At 49.9% G+C, this 25,192-nt stretch overlaps 1 protein-coding gene across 1 annotated transcript in view; it reads left to right on the top strand.

The window, feature by feature from the left end:
* The window catches only part of LOC149339726 (uncharacterized), a 55,653-nt gene extending 30,930 nt beyond the window's left edge, over positions 1-24,723 (top strand). The window contains exons 2-3 of the mRNA XM_089550557.1: positions 129-750; positions 23,862-24,723. Coding sequence (XP_089406683.1) covers positions 129-750; positions 23,862-23,973 — 734 coding nt within the window. The 3' untranslated portion in view covers positions 23,974-24,723. The remainder of the gene's footprint in view (positions 1-128; positions 751-23,861) is intronic.
* Positions 24,724-25,192: the final 469 nt, after the last annotated feature.

The following is a 25,192-nucleotide window of genomic DNA, read 5'->3' as shown; positions in this document are numbered from 1 at the left end:
AGGCCTTTGCCCCGTAGTCGGCGCAGTTAAGCTGAGGGTGGTGGTTATTATGATGAAGGTAACATATAAAGACAGTTTCACTTCATATTTCACACAAGTATGCGAACTGGACTTGAATTTCTCTCCAGGTGATGCGTCCCCGGTGTCCAGCTGTCCGCCGTCCCCGCTGGCCTGGAGTCACACGGCGGGCGACTCAGCCGCTGCCTCCGACAGCGACGGCGACTGCGGTCCTCCCCACGACGGCGCCGGGAGTCCGCGGTCTTCGAGCCTCATTGCAGCTGCGGAGGCCCGCCTCCTGGGGCGCTCCGATTGCGGCGATAAACGCAACGGCCACGTCGCACCCCCCGCGCACCACCAGGCGCCCCACGGCCACAGCCAAAGTCAGTCCGCCTCCCAGCAGCAGCATCAACATCAACAGCAGCAACAGCAGTGCCGGCGTCGGCGCACGGCGTTCACGAGCGAGCAGCTGCTGGAGCTGGAGAAGGAGTTCCACTCCAAGAAGTACCTGTCCCTCACGGAACGGTCGCAGATTGCGCACGCGCTCCAGCTCACCGAGGTCCAGGTGAAGATATGGTTCCAGAACCGGCGCGCCAAGTGGAAGCGCGTAAAGGCGGGACTCACAGCGGGACGCGGACCTCAGCAGCACTCGGACGCGCCGCGCATCGTGGTTCCCATCCCGGTGCACGTGAACAGGGTGGCCTTGCGTAACCAGCAGCAACAGCAGCAGGCTGCAGAACCCAAGGGCCCGGGGTGAGTGGACGCTTGGCTCTTATGGAAGCGGGTCTTTAGATTAAGGTAAACAGGCATTAAACGCATGATTCTTTATATGATAACGGAGTTGATTTTAAGAGATGGCAAACGTAGAAAGGGGTGGCGGTGAGTCAATTACCCAGTGAGATCAAAACGTTTGTAGTGATAGGGTTGCCGTAGCTGGCTACGAACAAGGTTAAACGAATATGAACGGGATAAGCCTTTGCCCATAGTGGACAAGTTATGGTGATAATGAAAGGGGGTAGCAGTCTTGGACGCGCAAGAACGAAAAGTGTCGTCGTTGTGTGTCTCCAAACTCTGCGTCCCGCTTGCAATCAAGCAACGAGCATGTTTCGAGCGCTTGTTTATTGCGACTGAAGCCCTTAAATTATCGCTTCCTAGCGGAGGATTGGAATAAAATTCTTCGCCTCGCAGCAGATGTTTCGGGGCGCTTGGTGTGACTGATGGTTGGTTTATGGGGTTTAACGTCCCAAAGCGACTAAGGCTATGAGAGACGCCGTAGCGGAGGGCTCCGGAAATTTCGACCACCTGGGGTTTTTAACGTGCACTGACATCGCACAGTACACGGGCCTCTAGAATTTCTCCTCCAAAGAAATTCAGCCGCCGCGGCCGGGGTCGCTTCTCGGCCTTTTGGCTAAGATCAAAGTGTAGTATCGCTTGGTGTGATTGATCCGGTATATAGAGAACGTTCTTTCAAACGGCTCCTTTCTGCAATGTATATCTTCATTGGTTCATTTAGCAACGAAATTTACTGCTGTGTTGTGTAAAATACGCGAGGTTCTCATTATATTACTTAAAGGCCTGCGCTTGAGGCTAAGTTAAGTTGCCGCGGGCTTCTTACTGGCTGAACGCTGCAATTATGGCGATTGTTCTTTTTTTTTTTTTTGCCAAGTATAGGATCCATTCAGAATGGTTCAAGTAGGCAGCTAGAATTACCAGTGTTAAGTGCTCTTCTGGCTCAGTGGCTATGGTGCTCGGCTGCTGACCCGAAAGACGCTGTTCGATCCCGGCTGCGGCGGTTGAATTTCTTTGGAGGAGAAATTCGAGGCCCGTGTACTGTGCGATGTCAGTGCACGTTAAAGAACCCCAGGTGGTCGAAATTTCCGGAGCCCTTCACTACGGCGTCTCTCATAGCCTCAGTCGCTTTGGGACGTTAAACCCCATAAACATAAACCTAAACCATCTTCTGGCGGTTTTATGCTCGGGATTGTGCCGAGTGCTCCATATTCCTGCTCTGGGCAGATGGTGCGGAAAGCATCTCGTTTGTGCTCTTAAACCAGAGAAGGCCGATTTTCGAGTTCTTACCTTCCTGCGAAGCGATCTGCTGGCAGTGCGAATGGTGCCTGTGTTGCCGCTATAGAAGCATTAGACTGAATATGGCAACTCTGGACGACATGCGAGTGAATACGTTCAAGTGTGACTTCTTGAATAAACCTTGTACGAAATTAACAGTATGCTCGTGGGCTCCAGCGTACAGCTGCACCCACAGAAATCCAATGCCTGCACTCGGTGTGAGCAGTTGAGAGCCCGTACAGCCATTTGCACTGCCGCTAACAATGGTGCCGTGCCGGTTTTTACATAATGATGCAGACACCCCCGCGGCTGCGTCTCGCACATTAGCGCCTAAATAATGGATCACCTTGCTAGAAGAACAAACGTGAACGGTGCGAGAGAGGATAATGCGTTCGTCCTGTATTTGCGTGCGGAGCGCGGGGGGGGGGGGATTAAGGGGGTTCTTGAGGTGGGGTGGTTACGGATACCAATTTGTCGGCCGCGCGAACTCGCAGACCCACATTCGCATGCGCGAAATCGCACCGTCGGCGGCGTTGGCGTCGGCGCGTAATCATTTACTTTTCACCTGGCCGGGTGGCGGGCGCTGGCAAACCAGCGGCGACCCCGCAGGCCGCTCAGCACATTAGCGCCTCTTTCACATAGGTGGTAGAATAAGCAATACGAGGCGCGAGCCATGCAGGATATGCCCGCCATGGACTCGTTTTGCACATATATACACCCTCAAGCGTTCGCCTCATGTGCGTTCACTCGACGCTGCGGATGCTTGGGCACGCATATGCGTCTAGTATATACACATACTAAGCGGCGTTGAAGTGTTTCATTTCTTTTTTTTATTTTCCGCATAGCGCCTTCTTGATGGAGCGCAGGCATGGGCCGATTAGTGGCCGTATGACCGCGGTACACTGTTCCCCGCGCGCCTGTCCGCGTATGGGACGTCCGAAACCGGCCGATATACGCGCACACACATTGAGCCGCCTTGTTGGCGGCAGCCAACAGGCCATGCTGGGAGGAGGGGGGGGGGGGGGGGGGGACAAGAGGGGGGCGCGATAGGGGTGGGCGCCTTGTAATTTGGCCGCGCGGCCGAGAGGCATTTAACACTCGGCCCGACAGCGGCCGTTTCTCTTTCCGGAGCCTGTCGGCGCCTGTTTGCTTTCAGGCCAACAACACGCCCGAACCATTACCGGCGCTCGTCGCCCCGGGGCTGTCGAAGGCAACGAGCTGCTGCTGCTGCCTGGGAGAGCGAGCGGCACCACCTCGTTGCCCGGCCATCACCCGCGCGGGATGCGGCGTGATCCGTGCGGCCTTCTTCTCCTTGCTTCTTGCTTTTTGTTTTCCTCATCGTGTCTCGACGCGTTCGGTGCTCGGCGTCCCCCCCCCCCTTCGCCTCTTCGGACCTGGCATCGATGCGGGCGCGCTGCTTGTTCTGCGAGTAGATCCTCGTCAAGGTGCTGAATACCGGAGCAGGTTTATGGAAATACCCCCCCCCCCCCCCTCCCCCCTCCCGTTCGCGCCTCCCTTCAGCGTGCTATTATTGCTTTGCTTTTAGCCCCGGCAGCTTCTTTTTTCCGTCGTTCTTCTATGAGCAGAAAAAATGTTTACTTTGCGCGCATGCATCGTCGCATGCAGGGTAAGTTGTAGGGAGACTGATGTTCGTTGTGCATTTGGCCTCCATTATATAGTTTCGTGACGGAACGAAGATCGTACTCGTGTGACCGTTCTGAAAATAAATGTGCGGGCTTGAACGATTCGTGGCTCTTCGTTGAGGGACCACACGCCAGACTGCATCCGCGCGCTCGCTTCGATAATTGCATCCCTCAACGTTGCTGTAATACCTAAAGTGGCGATATTGTTCCGTAAAAAAAAAAAAAAAACGAAATAGGGGGGGGGGGGGGGGGAGGAAATCGTATAGAATCCTACGCGCAATTCCCTGCATTTTATTTTTCATCTGATTGTTAATCGGTCATGCTTCTGTCATGCCTTGTGTAGAATCGCTTCTTGCGTAACGGCTGGAACCTGGGAGCCCAGCTGCGCACCGTTTTCATGATTCTCTGCTCCAGGACTATTATTCTGTAGCATAATCGTAGCGTTGTTCACGAAAAACGCAGGGCCAGATTACTTAGTGGTCAGAGGTATTAGTCCCAAGCAGCTCTTCAGAATGACGTGTTCCCAGAGAGCAATTCCATGCGATTTGCGTCCGCCGCGCAAGCACTGCTTGGCAGCTTGCACAGAGCAGACACGAAGGGAACGCACTACGGGATTGCACGATAAGAAGTGGCGATACACTCGCGGAAAGGCATTCAGTAATAACGCCGGTCTCTCAAGACTCGAGAGCACCAAGGTTCTCAGGGACTGGTCGCAGGGCGCGGCATTCTGCGAGCATTCCCAGCAGTTGCGTGGGCTTTCCGCGGCGAGCGACAATCTGCTGCCGCAGGCGGCACACCGGCAGCGACGGCGGCTTCTCTAAGCGGCCACGCCGCCGAACTGCGAGGCCTAATCGGGCGGTCACGCGTCGACGCCCCCGGCTCGTTGCGAACACGCAGAGCGCAGGCCATTTAGCAGCCGACAACGAGGTAGCGAGCCACCTCTCCGACCGGCACGGCGCGCGAAACGTTTCAGTTTGGCGCCGCGGCGTCTGTGTACAGCGCGACGCGATTTGCGCCCCGGCATTGGCCTCTGTGCGCGCCGCAGTGCGCTCGCGTCTTGGCTGCGCTCGCACGCGGGGCCGCAGCACAGCGGCTCCTGATGGCCCATTGTGTGCGCGTCAGGAGAGCATGCCACGAAGGAAGGCGGCAACACCTTGCTCCTTTCGCGCGCGCGCGTATGCACTAAACGCGAGACCAGGGCCGCTTTCCCATGAGCTGCCGTTGTTCTGCGCGCCTCCGAGGCCCGCACTGCCTCTGAAGCACACCGCGGTGCTACTACGCCGCATAGCCTCTCGTCGCCTCTCTTGCTGCTGCTTTTGAACGGCTATACCGTGTGAAAACGGGCGCCTCGTCGCGAGGCGATGGTGTATTGATTTCCCCACTCCAACGGCCGGTCCAATGGCTACTTGTAAATGCATTTGCCGAGTGATGGGGCCCACGGCAGAGTCGTTGGCGCTGATGATGACTCATTCGCGCAGCGTGTAACGGAAGTCGCGGATCGAACGCGTTATCTCTTCAGTGCGCGTGGTTCCCACACCGGTGTTTTGCCCCTTTCGGACGCTTGGCGGCGCTCTCTCTCTCAATCTTTGATGGGTTCTCTAGGGGTGTGTCGGCTTAAACGAGTTAGGGAGCGTTTAGCAGCTCGTCCTCCGCATCGTGGCACGGTGAGGGGTCCTCCTATATGAAGACAAGTAATCGCGGAAGTAACCGCGTCAGACGAGCGCTGCTGTACTCTTAAGAATGCGATACTTTGTCTTGTCTCGCCGCAAAGAGACAAAGACGAGGAAGCAGGGTTCCTATTAATGCAAGACAGAACTTTTTGCACTCCTGTCAACGCGACTGCTCTTTATCGTATAGTTTTCGGTGGCCGCTAAATTCTTCTTTTGTAAATTAAGCGCTGGCTACAACTTGTTTAGGTATCATTGAAGATATACTGACGCGCCACTTTAACACCTTCATTCTCTCGGTCTTAATTCTCGCTATTTAATGTTTGCGTCAAGAAATAAGTTTTCAGAAGTGAATTTAACGTGCCCGAATATGTTTATTACTGAGAACTGCATATAGATCACTGGCAGATAACTTACATAAAAAAGCGGGCGAATTTAGCAGGGCAGAGGACAAGGATACGGCCGTACACGGTGAAGGCAGGATAGGACAGGGCGCAAGTTGTCCTGTCGAGCGCAGATTTACATCTGTATCCCAATATGCTAGGCCCCGCCGTGGTGGCTCAGTTGTTACGGCGCTCGGCTGCTGGCCGGGAAGACGCTGGTTCGATCCCGGCCGCGGCGGTCGGATTTCGATGGAGGAGAAATTCTAGAGGCCCGTGTACTTTGCGATGTCAGTGCACGTTAAAGAATCCCAGGTGGTCGAAATTTCCTGAGCCCTCCAATACCACGTCCTTCATATAGCCTGAGTCGCATTGGGACGTTAAACTCCGATAAACCAAACCCAATACGCTAGGTATGTACAAGCGGCCACAAACACAGGAAACAGGGCCGACAGGAAAGGGCGCAACCTCAGGATTCAAAACAACGGTACATCAGAACAGGTTGCTCAGCTAGGGTTCGACAGGACAGAGCGCTTCCTGCCCAGTCATGCTTTCGCGACCGCCTGTGCGTCCGTATTTCGTAACGTTTTACTGGCAGCCGCGGTGGCTAAGTCGATATGGTGCTCAGCTGCTGAGCCAAAAGACGCGAGTTCGATCCACGCCGCGGCGGTCTCTCTGCAATGGAGGCGAAATGCTCAAGAGGCCCGCGCGATGTCCGTGTCAAGGCATGTTAAAGAACTTCAGGCGGTCTAAATTTCCGGCCCTCCACTACGGCGTCCTTCATATAGCCTGAGTCACTTTGGGACGTTAAATCACATAAAAACAAACTTAAGTCTTACTGTACGCATATGTCCAGTGAAGAGTGGGGCAGCTAATTATTGTTCTTCTTTGAAAATATAAAAGCTACCATTGAGTAATTTTTTTTTTACAATAGTGCGTATGCTGATGGCTTGACGATGCAGTAAGATAAAGTCTTGTGAAGGGAACGGACCGGGGTAGCTCAGATAGTATATAGTATGCCTTATCTAACAATGGTGGCACTACAGACTGTAGGTTGAGGTCGATAGAGGACATCGCCCACGAAACAACAGCTGCGTGGCATCAACAAATTAGAGGCCGAATTCTCGAAGTTATTTCCGCATTAGAGCAGCCCGTGCTTGGCTGCCGCCTTGGAAATCATACCCTGAGCAGTCGAGCACATTCCTCGTTTTTGTTTGGTTTGGTTTGGTTAATGGGGTTTAACGTCCCAAAGTGACTCTGGGTATGAGGGATGCCGTAGTGAAGGGCTCCGGAAATTTCGACCTCCTGGGGTTGTTTAACGTTCACTGACATTGTACAGAACACGGGGCTCTTGAATTTCGCCTCCATTGAAATTCGACCTCCGTGGCCGGGATCGAAACCGCGTCTTTCGGGTCAGCAGCCGAGCACCATAACCACTGAGCCACCGTGGCGCACTCCTCGTTTTTGAAGCAACTCTATTATGTCCTAAGCTTTGGGCCCCAAATCTGCTGAAGCCCGTGGCATCTTCGAATCTAGTGCGCATACGAACTCTTAGCGAGAGAAGGAGAGATTGAGAGAGATAAAAAGGAAAAGTGAAGGCAGGGATGCATAACGAGGAGAGTACATACAAAATGGGTCACGTGGCTGAGAATTCTTCAAACGGTAACAAGTCCGAGGTTGGCAATTTCTTTATCGTTTGCGAAACTTTGTTGCGAAACTTTGTCGCGAAACATTCTCGTCCGAAACGGCATTCACCGCACTTAACGTGTGGCAGCTGATATGGCGTGGTCGCGATCTACTCAGCTGCTGTATAACGGCGCCAAAATATTCGCTCAGTCGTGTAAGAAACTATGGACACTCTCTGTGACATGACGTCTAAACTTTCCGGGGATGCAATAGATCGGCTGAGTAACTGTCTTCACGAGTGGAATATTCAATGGTATCTCGACTCTGAGCTAGCACTGTAACTAGGATTTATTTGAAAGAACAACTGCGGCCTCACCGGTCACTGACAATATAGATGCCAGCATGAAATGCTTTGCAGGGCCAGCCTAGCCAATTCTAGGACGGGTCATGCTATTCGCATTGTTTGAATCGCAACTGGTCATGTCACATGCTTGTTTAGGGCGACGTTATCATGGTTTTTTTTTTTTCCGGTTCGGACGCCGGTACCTTCATTTGCAGCGAAAGGCAATTAGATTAACAAATAGAGGACCAGTGATTCGCCATTCCAACTACTAAAACAAGCATGTAGTCTTACTTTAGAGAAACGCGCCAATCTAGCACGACTAAAATTATTGTTCCAATTAGTACATAACACATTAAACATAGATACTTCGTTATGTATACCCGTAGATGAATCCAGACCATCCCGGCATAAGCACCCATTAACCCTTAGAGAGTTCGCATTCCGAACCGACTGTTTCAGATATTCATTTTTCCCGCTTGCTATAAAAGAATGGAATAGTTTGAACCCCTCTATCACTACTAATACATCTTTGCAGAAATTTGTAACTCTGGTAAAAGAACAGTTGCGCGATAATTAAAACATAATTAGACAAGTACAACAGACCACTCATATCACTGCATATAACAGCATCTGTATGAAAACATTACTTACAAGGTATAAAGTTGCACCCTTTTCTGTGAAAAATGCTCTATCGTTTAGTGTTTTATTTTCTGTTATCTGTATTTTTTTCCCCATAGTCATGTAATTGCTTGCAACCAACAGTGTTTTATAAAGTATTTCATTCCATTTCTATTATTCGATTTGTACCTTCTTACAATGTGCCCATCCTGTAAAAATCCCAATGGGATTGACAGTATCTGAAATAAATAAATAAATTTGTGGCCATATAAAAGCCGCCATTAGTGACCATGCAATAGAGCGCTTCTCTGGCCCCGATGACGTTGGAAGTTCTATATCGTTGCAGCGCAGCCGGCTTCACAGGTGCAACGCTGATTCCTCGTTAGCTGCAACGTTAGGCCACCTTTAGAGACCTTTAGCATAGCCAGTGTCACGTTACCGTTAGAGTTAGCGTATCACGGGGACACAACTGCGCATGTGCGAGATTTAACCAAGACTCACTTTTTACAGTGGTACCGTGATAGCCGAAGTCTTACAATTTGGGTCGATTAGATATTATCAGTTGCTGCCAGATTATGCATTCAATCAGCTGTGAAACATAACGGTTCCGATAAACAGCGACCAGCAACGACCGAATCGCGGATCGAAGTTGCTACATGTATGTGAAAGGCATGAAGTGTCGCGTGAATAAGGAGAAGAGTCCGAGCTTAGTGCAGGGGGTTGTAAAGCGAGTAGCCCCAAATTTTCCCCTTCAAAGAACACCTGCTGATCCACTAGCTCGATTTGCATACAACTTGAACAGTGTTTTTCCTATCCACTAGTGTATTTCGTTGAAGTTACCGCAATGACTCCCATTTCAGGGACACGAGAGCGAGAAAATGCGCCATGACAATTGGCATTGGCTCGGCCAATATTCGGAGGGCATGTGCATGGAAAGATCGCTATTCAATTTAACTAGTGTCTTTTATATAAGCCCCAGGAGCAAGCTCTTTGCAGAACGTACCCGAATCGCGTGGCAGATAGCCCCTGCAAGGGCCAAGAGAGATTGAATGGTGTGGAAGCATAACCTTTCGTTACAAGTATACAGCCTCAAATATTTGCGTGCGCATCACGTGATATTCCGGTGGGGTCAAGAGTAGAGCCCTCAACAGTCAACACAACTTTTGCTTGGATTTGTTAGCCAAACTCGGGCTGGTGGCTACCTCTTTGCCATTTTTTTTTTGTGTGTGTGGTAGAGTATCTATCGGGCTGTCAAATCAAAGATCTAGGGCTGGACAGCCGCATCTGGCTACATAGTTTTTTCTCTTCTTATGCTGTATTTTCTCGCCTTCTTATGAGTTGTTGTTTATTTTATGAAGCAAAAGCAACAGCGAGCAGATTTTTTTCATTCAGCGCCAAATATATAAGGTTAAAGGATACATATCAATCAATCAATCAATCAATCAATCAATCAATCAATCAATCAATCAATCAATCAATCAATCAATCAATCAATCAATCAATCAATCAATCAATCAATCAATCAATCAATCAATCAATCAATACCACCGTATTGTGACCAAGTAAGTTCCCTCCGGGGCAGCTGGCAGTTAAATGGATGATTGACAATCCCCATCGGTGACAGCGCCTGTCATCGCAGGGCAGTGGAGCATCGCTTAACTGCTGCGCCACCAGCGATCAGTCAATCCAATGTAGAGAATGACCAATGCCGCATGTATGGATATTAACCCATTAATGCCATCTCGTCATTCCTTTAAGGCGGAGCTTAAGAGCTCCCTCTATTTTTAGTGCTCAAGCACTAACGACCGCCACCCCATCACCGATTTCGCGGGTCTTTGTCTCAAGCCTCCTTGATCTTGAAAAGCGCGTCTCGAAACGAAACCGAAGTGAAAACCGAGGTACTTGCGCACCTAATTCACATTTGGCCTAACCATGTTAAATCATCCGCCATTTTTTTTTTATTTCGCGTTGCGCCAGCATTTGTTTCTGTCCAGCTCGGCATGTAGGCGTTTTATTCCCCTGATGTGAATATACTTCTCGCAAATTTCGCCCTGAACTCTGTCGTATTTCGGGACGATGTTTTAAAAGTATTGACGAAAACGGGAAGTTAAAAACTACGTCATGTTTAGGGGGCAGAATTCAGCCTGGTTCTTCTGTTGTATGCTTCTTTGCACTGGGGTAAGCAGAAGAGTGGGCGCTAGCGCTATAGTGAGGTTATGTGAGAAAAATATAATTGCGATCAGATACAGCCACGTGGCGAGTAGTCCAAGTGCCACCTTCGAGTCCAGACTCGCGCAGGAGCGGAGCTCGAATGGCCCGGAAAGCAGTGTGGCCATCCGGTCGAGGCCCCAGTATGTATTTGTACAGAGGGCAAAACGCTTCTCTAGAACACGTTCTGGGCGTGTTTTGGAATAAGCACGCGATATCTCGCTATAACATTTGGTTCAATAGGGTCTGGATGTAAGCATTTGCGGTTAAGCTCACAGGATTTCAGCGTCATTTTTTGCCTTCCCGGTCATAGCGGCTTTGGGAGGTGTGGAACAGACATTTCAGTCGTTCTAGGCATGTCTTTTGCCCTCTGTACCCCGGATAAGTACTGGAAGGTGCCTACACTCAAGCCTTGCGTTGCCTAGGGAGAAAGTGAGGTGAAGAGTCGATATGCACTCCTTATGCGGCGTGGACGAACCGCGGCATATAGGCACACGAAATTATTCCGCTCGCGCTGCTCCGACGCAGCACCGGGCCACAGCACATTCACACATGCCAGACCGCAGCAGCTTTTCTTCCTCTCTGCCTTCGAACCGCACCCCATGCGCGCGGCGTCTCAGAGGTGTTGCCGCCGTCGCACTTCTTCCACAGGTGTGCGTCGACCGACGCTTTCGCGTGCCTCGCATGTAATGCGGGGCCAAATCGCACGATACCTACTTACATCCACTGCATAAGAGAAGAAGACGGGGGGAGGGGGGGGAGAGAGAAAGCGGACACCTGCACGCTCGAACCTCACCTCACCCGCGCCTCCCTCGTTCTCTTCCTAGACGCGCTCTTCGCCTTCCATTACAAAGCCCCGCGGGCTGCGGCATGGTGGGCCAACCCCAACGGTTGTCATTACAAATCTCGCCGGATCTGCAGTCTCCGAGCTGCGCATGGATGCTGGCGGTCATTCAGCGTCGTGCACTGGCGGCCAGGCGGCGGCGGCTATGCCTGATCGGTGCGCCTGATAAGACACGGGGCACGCTGCTTGATCGCTGCCCATAGAGACTGGAGCGAGCGAGCCGACACGCCGCGCTCGTGAACGAGCCCGCAAGTGTTGCTGCGCCTCGGCGGTGGAGGCGGCTTGTCTTTCTTCTTCGTAAAAGCCGCGCCTCGACCTGCGCGTTTTGCACAACTTCCATTTTCGTTGATGCCCCCGTCCTGTCTCTTTTTTTTCTCTCTTTTTGTTCCTCTGTGTGCCTTCCTGGAGGTATGGTATATGGTCGTTTTGCTATTGCATTCGAAGCAGCAAGGAGAGCTTGCAGCTGCTGCGGTCGTTTGCGTGTTCGTAGTCATCATGCCGCTGCGATCTTGCACGTTTAGTATGCTCTTGTAGTACGGCGGCAGTTTCATTTGCAGGCTTACCCGTGCAGTTGTCCTATCTCGAACATGACGACGAAGCATGGGCTGCATAGTAATGGGAGGCCTATTTAGGATTAGCATGTCCCGTGGTTTGGCATGGGCAGTTGGTGATATATACGAAAAAAAAAATATACAGGCTACGCTCTTTTTGGCAGTGGCGAGATTTCCACAAGATACTGCCACTGGGTTCTCGACAGAGGCGCTTCACGAAGTCTGAGCGGTCATATCGCCATAGAGATCTCGAATGCAGTGATAAAGGGTGTGGAACTGCGTGTGCATTTTGTGGTACGAAAGGATTTTTGTTGGGTAAAAAATGGCAGATTCTAATTGCCTGATTGCTGACGTTCCCCTTGGCGCCATCCTTCTCCCTTTCCACACACGCGCACACGCGCACTTATTCCTTATTACGCACGTATGTGTCCGTTCAACAGCGGCTGTCAGGGCATCCTCCTTAAGACGCGCGAAGCCTGACGTCTAACAAACTGCAAAATGCTGAGAGCGCACAAAAGACTCTTGCGATGCCCTCATTTTCCTCACCTGCAAAAACCTCTTGCGAAGCTTTTTTTCGGCAGGAAACGCCCCGAAATTTTGATAACACAAATCATCGGACAAGGAACAGAGTTCCTCGAGGCAGGATCTACCAAGCTAGCGTAATGTTAGCGTTTACCGTATACTGTCTTTGTGCACACCGCTGGCCTATTGTCCGCGGCTGTTTATTTTCCCTCCTTCTCTCTCTCGTCCTTTCCTTCTCTCCCGTTCTGTCTTACTTTCTCGCATTTGCTCTCGGCCAGGATAACAGCCATAAAGGAGACAGCGTGAGTAATGAGACATTAACAGAGTGGAAGTTGGGGAAGTCCTTAAATCTGTTCGTTGCATTATATACGGGGCATACATAATTTCAAGAAATGGCAAGGAACCGGCTGACGCGTGGCGTGAACGGTCGGCCCTTGGAACCCAGTACCGGTTTAACAGAAACTACGCGCGTGCTTAGTGCCCTAACATAGGGCTGAGATCATCGTCGCGAATATGCTTGGGAAGGAGGACGCTGTGCGGGAGGTCCCGAGAAGTTCGTGTCATGCCTACAGACTAACACTGTGTTTACAAAGGAGGAGTTGGCGCCAACCGGACTCGCCTGGGGGTGAAAAGTACGCTTAGCTTCCATACAAATATATGGAAGCAATAGTTTTCAAGGAAGTTTTCTCATTGTGAGAGGACGAAGCGTAATTTCCAAAGTGATATATTTGAAAAAAAAAAAGAAAAAAACTGCGAAGTGTGCGCATGGGAGTTGCCCCGACGCGGGGGGTTGCACAAACCATAGAAACACACGTGAGAAAAAAAATGCTAAATTATATTCCTCGTTTGATAGAGCACCCATGGAGGCGACCGTTCGTTAACAGTCGGCGTGTGCTTTGAAGCAGTGTGCGACAAAGTACGCTTCGTAATTTCCAAGATGTCTTTTTAAAATACCACGATAAATGTGCATTGTGAGCCGGACATCACCCCAAAAGGTGCTCTATCCGCTGAGTGATGGCCAAAATCGCGCAAGCTTCTATAGTCTGATATTTCTGCCGCACACGCTACATTACCTTGCAAATACTGCCGTTAAAACAATAGCAAAGTTTACGCTGAAGACAGTCCTCTAACAGCATGATTAGCGAACTGCGCACTGTAGCAGACGGCTAACACCGGTGACTACAAATATAGGTGGCGTTGGCGGACGCCGGAGTCCGAGGCTGCTTGGGGTATCGTCTAGGGCGCTGTCTGCTCAGTGCATGGTTCTATTTCACGCACTTGCTATGGTGGTCGAGAACTTCTTTTTCAAGTAATGCTGCCTAATCTATGTAGTTTGAACGACTGCATGAGTGAGCGAATGTAGCGCACGCGGCAGCATGTCGGACTACACGAGATGTTTGCCCGGTTCGGGTAAACACTCAGCGGATAGAGCGCTTGTTGGCGGTATGACCGGCTACACAACACACTTTTTACGTTGCGTTTTAAAAATATAGCTCCGAAATGACGTAGGATGCTTTGTCACACTCTTCTTCAAAAGCAGTCGTTAACTGTTAAGAAACAGCTGCCTCCAGAGAAAATTATATCTGAAAGTTTTGCTTACATGTGTTTCAATGGGCGGCGGTCCCTTTCCGTACACCCAGGCGGGAAACACCCCCGTGGGCACGTAACGTGGTGTTTGAAAAATACATAACCTTCGAAATGACGTTTCATACCTTCACAATCTGTTCTAGGCTTAACTTGGTTATTATTCACGAAGAGACGACATCATAGGTCAAATGTCAAATCAGAAAACTGCTTAGTAAACTTCCTCTATGTGCTCCTCTGGGCGCTAATCCTACTTTTCACCCCCAGTCGGCTTCGGTGTCTGCGAGCGCTCACTACCTTTGTAAACACAGTGTTGGTCTGAGACATCTAATCCCGAGCTCTTCGCTACGGCGTCACTCATAGCATGAGTCGTTTTCAGGCCGTAAACCCCCATAAACTATGAACCATAAACCCGAGCGAGCCTCGATGCATTGGGGAGGACAGCGCACTGAGCGGTGAGGGTCATTTAGCATTGTTAGTATTGAGACATGAATAATGGGTGCGTTCGGTTGGATTCAGGAAGAATTAAAAAAAGGTGAAAGCGATACCTGTATTTTGACTTCATATTGTGTTATTGGTTTCGTTTTATTGGGTTTAATGTCCCAAAACGATTCAAGCTATGACGGACGCCGCAGTGGCGGGATCCAGATAATTTCGACTACACACTACACGGGCCTTTGTCATTTTGCCTCCATCGAAATTCGACCGCCGCTACCGGGATCGACCCGCGTTTTTCGGGTCAGTAACCGAGTACCATAACCATAGAGCCACTACGGTGGCATAAATGAAATGTGTTGTTGAACGCGTAAAATAATAGGGATAATTAATAGAGGATGTTCTGTAACCTGGTGATATCGCCCTCTCAAGAGATTTCCGTTCTGATTCAACTAACCATCAGTGTTCTGACCGAACATGTCTGTCCGGAAGAAAACATACAAAAAGAGGAAGTCCTATTGAGAACGAGAAAATGTTAAGGCCGTTTGGTTTTGCGACTCCTAAGGATTGCCACATGTAATGCGAATAACAGACAATGAATACGGGTTGGGGCGACAGCATTTTGACAGCCGTGAAGTCCAGAGACGACCATGGGCTGAAATTTGGTTGGTTTTTTGTTTATGGAGGATTTAACGTCCCAAAAAGACTCAGGCTATGAGGGACGCCGTAGTGAAGGTCTCCGGAAATTTCGACCACCTGAGATTCTTTGACGCGCACTGACATCGAACAGTACACAGGTCTCTAGAATTTCACCTCCGTCGAAATTCGACCGCCGCGGCCGGGATCGAACCCGCGTCTTTCGGGTCGCGCTGAAATTTCGGCACACGTTGAAAGACTCCAACTGGCCAAGACTAATTCGGAGCTCTCTATTAATGCAAAGCTGACAGAGTACAGCGTTCTTCTAGGACGTAATAATTTCATTACTCAGTTATTGTAACATCACTCATGTCGATGATGGTAGGAAGAAAAACCAACGACGTGGCTTTGAGTTTCTTCCAAACTATGATTCAATATTGATCCCTTGGTGCACAGGAAATGCGGATCGCATTCTTGACCGAAGCAGGATAAGGGGTGAGATTCCAACAGTGTAGGTAGTAAGATATGAGTGCAGGCCAGCAATGAGTCCAACAAAGCTAAAGAAAGGGAGGCTGCGCCCCGCCGCGGTGGCTCAGTGGTTATGGCGCTCGGCTGCTGACCCGAAAGACGCGGGTTCGATCCCGGCCGCAGCGGGTGAATTTCGCCTTCGGTGAAATTCTAGAGGCCCGTGTGCTGTGCGATGTCAGTGCACGTTAAAGAACCCCAGGTGGTCGAAATTCCGGAGCCCTTCACTACGGCGTCTCTCATAGCCTCAGTCGCTTTGGGACGTTAAACCCCAATAAACCAACCAAACCAAAGGGAGGCTGCTATTTAAGATGCTCTCGATTCTTCTTTTTTTGTGTGTGTGGGGAGAGATGCTAAGCGTATACAAGGTTCTTAGCTCATGCGACATCCGTTAGCAATCGGTATTTAGAGAGTTTCCGCCTCAGCACAATGTCGTCTGTATGACCAGTCGGAAGTTCGGAATGCATGCTCTTCTATATACGTTCGCTCCACTAGAGGACGTTCCGCTATTTAGATAATTGCAAGGCAGCGACAACCGTCACAAGTAGATTTTGCTGAAACCCTGCACAAATGCTGCCGTAACGTCTCAGGCACCGCTGAGGGCATCAGAGGTACTGTTTTCATTGACTTGTTTGCTTTCATGTACACAAAATCAAGGCGACCAACCGACGGCCCATCGCCCTAAATTGCCGGGGCGTAATTACGCTCATGCAAAACTTCCTTCCTCAGGCCGGAAATCAGCCCTCGACCAGGGTGCAATTGCGCCGCAGCAGTAAAATTGCACTGCTTCGCGGAATACGGTGGTCTTCCCGTAATTCGCTGTTTGTCGTCCTACAAGCCAGCTCGGAGGTCACGACAACGGGGCAGGCGAACAAAAGAAAGCAAAGTCCCTGGAGGTGTTGTCTTTCCCGGAGCGTTCTTGCCGCATTCAATCGGAGGACAGGTGCGCAGCACAAGAGACGCGCAAGCGTCATTTTTCGGCTCACACGGTCGAGCGGAGAAGTGCTCTTCGTTTTTGTTGTAGCCCGCTAATAAGGACGCAAAAAACCACACGCTCGTACACAGAATACGTGAACAAGAGGAAGAATACGGTCCAGAAAAACGTCGCAACAACGGGGACACAAAGCAGCCCAAAGGAGGAAACGTAGTGTTGGCATATGTAACTGCTGGTTTGCGCAGACTCAACACCTCCTCTTATTCTTCTTCGGTTCCTCTTAATGTAATGGCGGCGACGTAGTATGCGCAAACCGCCTCCCGTCCAGGAGCCGACGCCGCTAATCAGCTGGCGTGCCGGACAAATCGGACCCACCGCGCCCGCCCCGTGCGTACACAGACGGGGGAGACTGAGGGAGCGAACGGGCGCCGGCAGTCGGCACCTTGTTATCTCTCCGCTAATGTGCGTCGCTTCGTCGCGGCGAGAGAGTCAGGTTACACCTCCGCCCCCGGGAGGCAAAGTGGGAACGGAAGCCGCGGAACAAGGGAGCAGGAGGTCCTCGGCGCCCGCTGGAGGTGGTGGCGGCGTCTTCGGCTACCGGTGGTGGACGCGGTTCTCAGAGCGCGAGAGATTCCTCTGCGGTGTTCCAGCGGCAGCGGTGCCAGGCGCGTCGATTCCACCTCAAAGCGCCGAAAAGTGGCTTCCTTCTCCGCCAGCCCGTCTTCCCCCTCGTCGACTTCGTCGTCCTCCTGCGCCGTGGGGGTGACCATCTGTCGGCAGGTCGTTATACAGTGTCTGTAATTGCCGGGTTGAACGGCCAACGGGCGCCGCGGGCGACTCCTCAAGGACCCTTGGCTGCCGACGCCGCTGTCGGCAGAGGTCCATCTTCGCCATGGCCGGAGGGAGGGGAGGGCGGCAGCCCGTAATCGCGCCCTGCGAGCCGTCGCCGTCCAATTGAGCTCCCTCGCTCGCTAATAAAGCTTTTGCCACCTCGGGCGAGAAGTGGACGCCGGGAAGAGGAGGGTAGCAAGGCGAGCAGAGGTGGTGCCGCGGTTACTATAGTTCTTTCTCTGGAGGAAACCTTGCGAGGTGGCCGCGTGCCTCGCTTACAGCAGCTGCTGTCAGCTTGATTGTTAGCGCAGGCTGCTCAGATGGGAGAGAAAAGCGGTGTTGTTGAGTACAAGAGCGTGGAACACGCAAGGTGGAGCATGCTTCGGTGACGGATGGGAAGAACAGCGACAGAGGGCGTTCGTACAAAAGGGAAAGCTTCCCGCTTTTGTCCGCAAGGTGAAATTATTTTCTAAGGATTGTTTATGATTGCGCTGGCGAAGAAACGAAAACAAGGGTAATATAGAATGCGACAATGCAGACTTTCTAAAATAATCATTAGAAAGTAGTTGGTGGCAACACGATCTCTGACAGGGTGCACGAATGGATATATTAAAGGGAATGGATAGATTAAAGCCACTCTATGGCTGTGGATAATAGGAACAAGTGAAGGGACGCTGTAGATTTTCTGATAATGTCACGAATTTAAAGGGAAAATGTGGACAATTTGAAATCGGACTGTATCAATAAAATACCGCGCTCTATATTGACAAAACGGACTACTTTCACTGAAAACGGAGATTTCATATGTAACAAAAAGGTAAAAAATAGTATACGGCTAACGCCATCCTGTTCGTTTTCGTAAGCACACTGCTATTCGCGCTCTTTCCACACCTGGCGTGACCTCAGCGTTGCCTCAACTCGTTCGTGACGTGTCAGCCACAGTTCCGGTTTTGAACAACGTGCTACGCCGCCATTTGTCTTCAAACAGTGATTATAGCGCCCATTTCGGGGGTAAAGCACGTCTTCGGATATAGGGGTGGAGGAAAAAAATGTTTCACGTTAAATTCAAATTTTTTCCGCAAGAAATGCGTATTTTGCTGTCGAACAAACACCTGTATAGCTCTAAACAGCTGTAAAATCGATTTTTATTCAGAATAAAAGTTGGATTGGGTTGCCCTGTGTGTAACATTAAGCAATGCTGAATTCACTTTCATTGCTGTATAATGATCTTGCTTCTGAGAACTTTTGTTCTATTTAAGCTGGCAAGGTTACCATGCGCGAAGGGACCTTTCTTGAAACCTCCGATGTCCCGAAACTCACAGAAGGCATAGAAGTTTGAGATAAGTTGATTCCGAAGGTTTAGTGAAGTGGAGTTGAAATAACTCGTTTTTCAAAACGTTGTTTTTGTGTAATATTTCTTCGTCCACCGGCACCAATAGTCCAGAGAGTAGGCTCGTTAGCTCTAACTAAACGTAAAGAGTAAGCGTGCTGTTACTGTAGCCATTCTTCAAATTAATGACAGGGGAACAAAATGTGAGAACATCCGTTCTAGGCATTCTGCTTCTCTAAGAATGGTTTTTGTACGTTTACTTATAAGTACTTTATCCAAAATTTCACACAGTGTGAATCAGCTTGTTTTGATAGCAAAAAAAAAAAAAAAATAGTTAGAACTTTACGTAGCGCACTTAAACTTCTGTATACTGGAGACCGGAATTTTCGTGCAGAGGATTATGATTATCAGTGCTGTCATATCAAGAATTCCTTTTGTTTGTTAGAGACAACTTACTTTTTTTGTAACCCAGAAATATATGTGCAATATCGCAGGCTTTTCGGGCAGTTACATCACTTCGTTGTCCAAGTTAATCTCGTCCTTACTAACATAAGCAACAAAATATAACAAACAGTCCTCAGTGTAATCCTTACTTTTGAAATTTCAACCATGACCAGTACTGTTTATGGGCTAAGTCCAGTGCGTTTTAGGGGAACCTCCCAAGGTGGAAAAATTTGTAATAAGAGAGCAATTACACATTAGCGCCCACCCAAGCGCAGCCATACGGTTGCAAAGAAAAAATTGCAGCCGTCGGGCTGCGCATGGGTGCCTGCTAATGACCAAATGTTCCCTCGTTACCGTTTATGCGTTGTGAAAAAAAGCAACCTGCTTGGTGCGGGGCTGTTCATAACGTCGGAAACAATTCGTTGAAGATTAGGCGAACCAGGACTCACTGGTCAGCACGGACAACGGAAACTAAATAATGCTAAAAAATTGCAAATCTCCCAGTTCTTAAGTAAATCTAATAGTTTATTAAATGTAACTCTGAGGTCTAGTTTACATATACAAAATATGGACACGTCTGCGTAGAAATTTTATGCATTTTACCATGATCGACAATGGCGTGACTCATATATCGAGGGCTTTCTTCAGCTAGAGCACTTCTTCGTAAAAGATACGATTTTCCATTCACCAACAGCACAAGGTTGTCCTGTTACTTCGGAATATCCCCTCGAACCTTTTGTATTCATGAAGTAACAATAGCGCAAAAGGAACACGAGGGACGTTGCTTTTCAAGTTTCAGGAACACGTTCGTGTTCCTTCGGCGCTATTGTTACATCATGAACGTCATCCAACTTGCCAAACTTTCGGCTTTGCTTAATGCCTTTTCTATTCAGCAACTTTTAGTTCGAAAACACAGCTTAACGGGATCCAACCCCAGACAAGAAAATTGTGCGAAGCTTTACCTTGAGGGCGATCCGCCCGATCTCAGCTGGTTACTTGCCATGCTGGTAGATGGCGCCATGCGGCCTGTGTCGCCAGTGCGCGACACGTTTTGGCGGCAGCTCACGCGGCGTTGTATCCTCGCCCAGTGTGTGCCACCAGGACTACGTGTGCGTTCTTGGCCTCCTTCGCGCTATGTTCTGGCTTCGCCCACCATTGTTGACGCGTCCCTCACAGCCTGAGTCGCTTTGGGACGTTAAACCCCCTAAACTATAAACCATGCTGTTGTTGACGGATGTGCTGCTCTGGTGGCGACACAGCCGCAAGGGCCCATGCTCAAATCGTGTCGATATAGGGCTGAACACATGCTTTTACGCGTCTGCTCGTTTTAACTACTTTAAAACCCTACCACTTTTTTAAAACACACTTAATACATCGATGGCTTTCCAGGCTTATAGGGATGCTGTGGTGGTGAACCATGAAGGGAAGGGAATTGCGCCCGCAACATCTCTCTCTCTCTTTCTCTCTCTCTCTCCAAGTTCATTCGTCCAGCGATCGCGCACGGAATGAAACATTTAATGCCACTAAAGTCGACAGCCACTAAAGAAGCTGATAGCAGCTGGTAGCAGATAGCAGCAGCTGCTTCATTTCCAAGACCGTACTCGAGTGAGTCCAAGTGCATCCGCAGCAGCATTCATGGCTTGGTGGACTACCACGGCCCGACCATTTTTCATTTCCTTTGCTCAACAGCAGCATTCTGCAGCTAGAGTGCATGAACATGATACTATGCTACAAACATGGCGCCGTGCTTACGCCGGCAATCAAAATTTTGTGAAACACATTAGCGAAAAACAATACATTTCAGCGCCGCTTTGCGCGCTTAATGTAATGAATGCATAAAGCCCCATTCTAAGCGGGTGCTAACTACGCAGCTTGGATACCAGAAGATATGAAGCAGTACGCAAAAGTTGTAAATCATTTCAATTTCTTCTCCAAAGCTGCGTTGAATATTCTTGGGATGGCGGGCGTACAGGGTCGTCCACTCTTAGTTTGAATGCGCTAGCGCATGGCCGTGCTCTTTGGAGGGTCACTGCGTCCGAAACGGCTGCGCATCGAAGCGAAGTGGCAGATGACACGAAGCACCACGTCCAGGTACACCTTCTCCTGCGCCAGTTTGCTGTGATGAGCGACTGTGTCCCAGCGGTGGCCCTCTGAAGAGTGCGACCACGCGCTAGCGCGTTCTAACTAAGAGTGGACGACCCTGTACAACGCTGAGAATTGAATTTGAAGAACACATCACGAGCTAGTTGGTTTTTCGAACACAACGAAAATAGCGCAAACTTCACGAAGGACGCAGAAATGGGAGACGAGACACTTCACGAAAGACGCAGAAAGGAGAGACAAGACACAGGCGCTGACTAACAACTGTTAGTCAGCGCCTGTGTCTCGTCTCCCCTTTAGCGTCTCCCCTTTGCGTCTCGTCTCCCCTTTCGTCTTCCCTTTCTGCGTCCTTCGTGGAGTTTGCGCTATTTTCGTTGTGAGAATTGAATACTTCCACATGCCACGGCGTGCTTTGCTTTCAGAGCTTCCATTTTCTTTCTTTGTTTTTATTTACAGCGTCATTTGCGATAAGAAAGCAGTTCGACGAAGACACGTTCCTAACAGAACTCTTTCACTCCCGCCGCAGACACGGTCGGCCAGATCTCTTTCGATTGCGCGTATAGCGTTCGTATACCGCTGTCTGCGAGACGTGCTTCTCAGAGAAGACACGCATACAGACAGTGTTGGCGGCGCAGGCCATGGTGGGCGTGATGGGGCGCCTGCTGCCGGGCAGGGTGTCATCGTCTCCCAGCGGCGGGGAGACACGCGGGCGTCATCCGGCGCTGAAGGCTCAATTACGGCGCCGATCCGAAATGGGAGGGCTCAAGGGGTGCGCCGACGCATGCAAATGGTGCGCCCCGGAGGCGAGGCGCCCGCTCCAGCGGCGCGCGTAGGCGACTACGCGCACCGTCAGCGCGAGAAAAAAGAGACAAGAAAGGGGTTTGTCGCTCGCATTGCAGGCCCGGTTGGCGTAACACTCGCCGTGCACATCACGCCAAGGGACTGCGCTCCGCGGACGTTTGTTCTCGCTCTGGACGCCCTGCTTTTGAACGCGTCGAAGAGAGGATGGACTCATCCCTTATAAAAATGGTCTATAGACAGTCTATAGACTTCTTATTGACTCTATTGACTTCCTATAGATATTGATTTTTGTCTGTTCATAGCCTATAGACTGCCTATAGACAAAAGTCTACTAAAAGTGCATGGCTATAAATCTACATATTGTCTATAGACTATGGCATTTGTATTGCCTATAGATTTTTCAGGAGAGCAAGCTGCCGGGCTAGTTGGTGAAGTATGTTAATAGAATTCAGCGCAAAAAAACAGACAAGGGACGAAGAGAGACACACTGAGACGTTCATAGATTTTTGTCTATGACAATCTATAGACTTTATAGACAGAAGTCTATAGAGACTCTATAGACTTTCTAAAACTTTTTTGTAAGGGATTTTATGTTCATTCTGTCTCGGTCGGAGCTGCATCTGCGCTGTAACTTGAGTTACTTTGCGGAAGACGCGTACTGAGGATCATCAGTGTGTTCATTGAGCTCTGTGCAGCATGATATCCGGAGCTCTGTCCGGGCATATATTATGTAGACTGTTCACACACAAGATGAACACAGGCCTCTGTCCTTTAAGAAGCATACTTTGTGTCAAAAGCTACAGCATTGTCAAAACATGTTGAAACATCGTTGTTTTTTCCGCTATAAGCAAATGATTACCGCTTTCGCTTATTTCGCGGCCACCAGTTGGCACAGAAGGCAGAACGCTTGTCTCAAAATTGTTTTGGGAGTGTTTCGGGTTGAACACGCGATATCTAGAGATAACATTTGGATAAAAATGGTCTGGATGAAAGCCTGTGCAATTAAACTCATTGGATTTCATCGTGATCTTTTGCCTTCCTGGTCGCACCGGCTTTGGGAGCTGCGAAACACGCAGTTCGGTCACTCTAGACGTGCTTTGCTCTCTGTACAAGCATCTGACGTAGAATCAAGATGAAGCACTATTGCATTTTATTTGTGGTCGTCGTATGGGCTGTTCTCCTGCGATGTGTACGATAATGATAGTGGGGCTATTCGGGAACTGGATCTCGCCTAACCAGTCTGTGATCTCAGGAGTGTGAAAAACCACTCGAAAAAGGATTATATTATCATATAGTCAACTGAGTGAACAAAGTGTTCTGCATCTTGGTCATATCTTGAACTGGTATCTCCTCCTATACGTGCGCCTAAGCTTAGCATCCTTGCTAATTCCGAACCAAGAGGGCTGAAATGCGTGTTTTAATGCGATAGCATCAGAAGCCAGATCTGGAAAAAAGTATGCCGTCGGCAACTAAATTCGCTGATTGGCTTGAAGGAAGTGACGTCACCAGACCGGAGCATTCCCATTGGTCCGTAGGCTGGAGAGAAGTGACGTTGAAAGACGGGTCATTACCATTGGCTGGAAGGGAGTGACGTCATTTTTGCTAAATGCATCACAGGCTAAGAATGCTATCGCATTGCGAACGCATAAGTAGTTTTCGTGTAGCTTCCCCATTTTCTTGTCTGAGTTGACAACATGGTTAGAAACGTTTTGAGAGCTCGCTTGCCGTTCCTGCTCAAACATTTTCACTCATGCATTGTCTTTGTGTTCACGCAGAGCGCTGGCTGCTCCTGTACCAGGCCTCACATCTGGCTTGACACCGACGAGATTACCCGGGCGGCTGGCGCCGTCGCAAGGCACGGCATTCAGCGCTCCTGAGCCTGTATGAAGTGAGGGTGAATAATTCCCACAAGAGAGATGCCTGCGGCGACTCTTGGCTGACCCCACTGAAAGGCTTCGCCGGTGCAGTCACTGCAGCGACTGTCCGGCTGCAAAACACACTGACAGCGCAGCATGGTGTTGTAGTGTTCGTCACCAGAGTGCGCGAGAATTTTTGTGTTTCGCGTTCGCAGTGGTATCTACACTTGCACTAGACGACCACTGCACTTGAACAAGACCAGAATGGTGGACGAAGCACATACATGCACATAGAATCATCGGTGGGACGTGAAGACCAGCGGGACTGAACGCCGTCGAATCTGAACAGCAGTGCTGCTGAACTTTAACGCGAACACGAACCGGATCGCAGGAGAGTACGGGTGTAGTTGTACTAGAGCACCTTAACACTAGAGAAACTGCACTCCGGTGTAGAGTGAGTGCAATGGCAGGAGAGGACCAGTGCATTTGAATGAGAGCGCTGCAGACGACTTGGAGGGCGAAACTGGAACTGAATGCTGTGCGGTGGTGACGAGGACAACGGATTAAGAAGATACACGCGTGTCAGACCTATTTAAGTGACATTTTGTCAGTGATGAGCTTCTCGTCTGGTTCGACGCGTCGACATCGGGCGCTCGTGCTGGAACCACTGCGCCAGTAAGACTTCGGCCCCAGCAGCCACGTATTACGAGCGGAGACGCTTGAATGTACGGACTTGTGATGCGTGCATGTGTGCTGTGTATACCAAATGACAGAGAAGATATTAAAGGGATTATCAACCAGAGCAGTGTCGTTTGAATTGTTGCCCTAACTTTGATTTACTACGGTGCATGCTTTAGCGAAGCGCCACGACATATGCAAATTCTTCTGCAGTATATAAAGAAGCAAAAGGTTCGTTCGCATGTGTCAGTGCATTCCTTGCCAATTCCTGGCGGTATCATTTTGCAAAAACAGGGTTAAGTCGCCATTATGTTGGCATAATCAAGTCGCGAAGAGCGAGTCAACAGTAGCACACAGCGTTTTCTTCTGCAGCACTAATGGCCTAATGCCTTCTTTCCATGGTGTGGTCGGTTGAAAATACAGAAATGACGAGGCCGAATACTTACACTTGATAAAGGTTGATGCCAAACTACTGCCAAGCTCTGCCATGGCAGCCTACACGTTGCTTAAGCTGTCAATACGAAGCGAATCATGTCCAGTGTCGTTGTTCACAACAAATGTCTGCTTCCTAT

This window comes from Amblyomma mixtum, chromosome 6, assembly GCF_055824585.1.
Source record: "Amblyomma mixtum isolate Tamu chromosome 6, ASM5582458v1, whole genome shotgun sequence".
NCBI classification, from domain to species: domain Eukaryota; kingdom Metazoa; phylum Arthropoda; class Arachnida; order Ixodida; family Ixodidae; genus Amblyomma; species Amblyomma mixtum.
The sequence above is the reverse complement of the archived record's forward strand: the minus strand, read 5'-3'. Positions and strand labels throughout refer to the sequence as shown.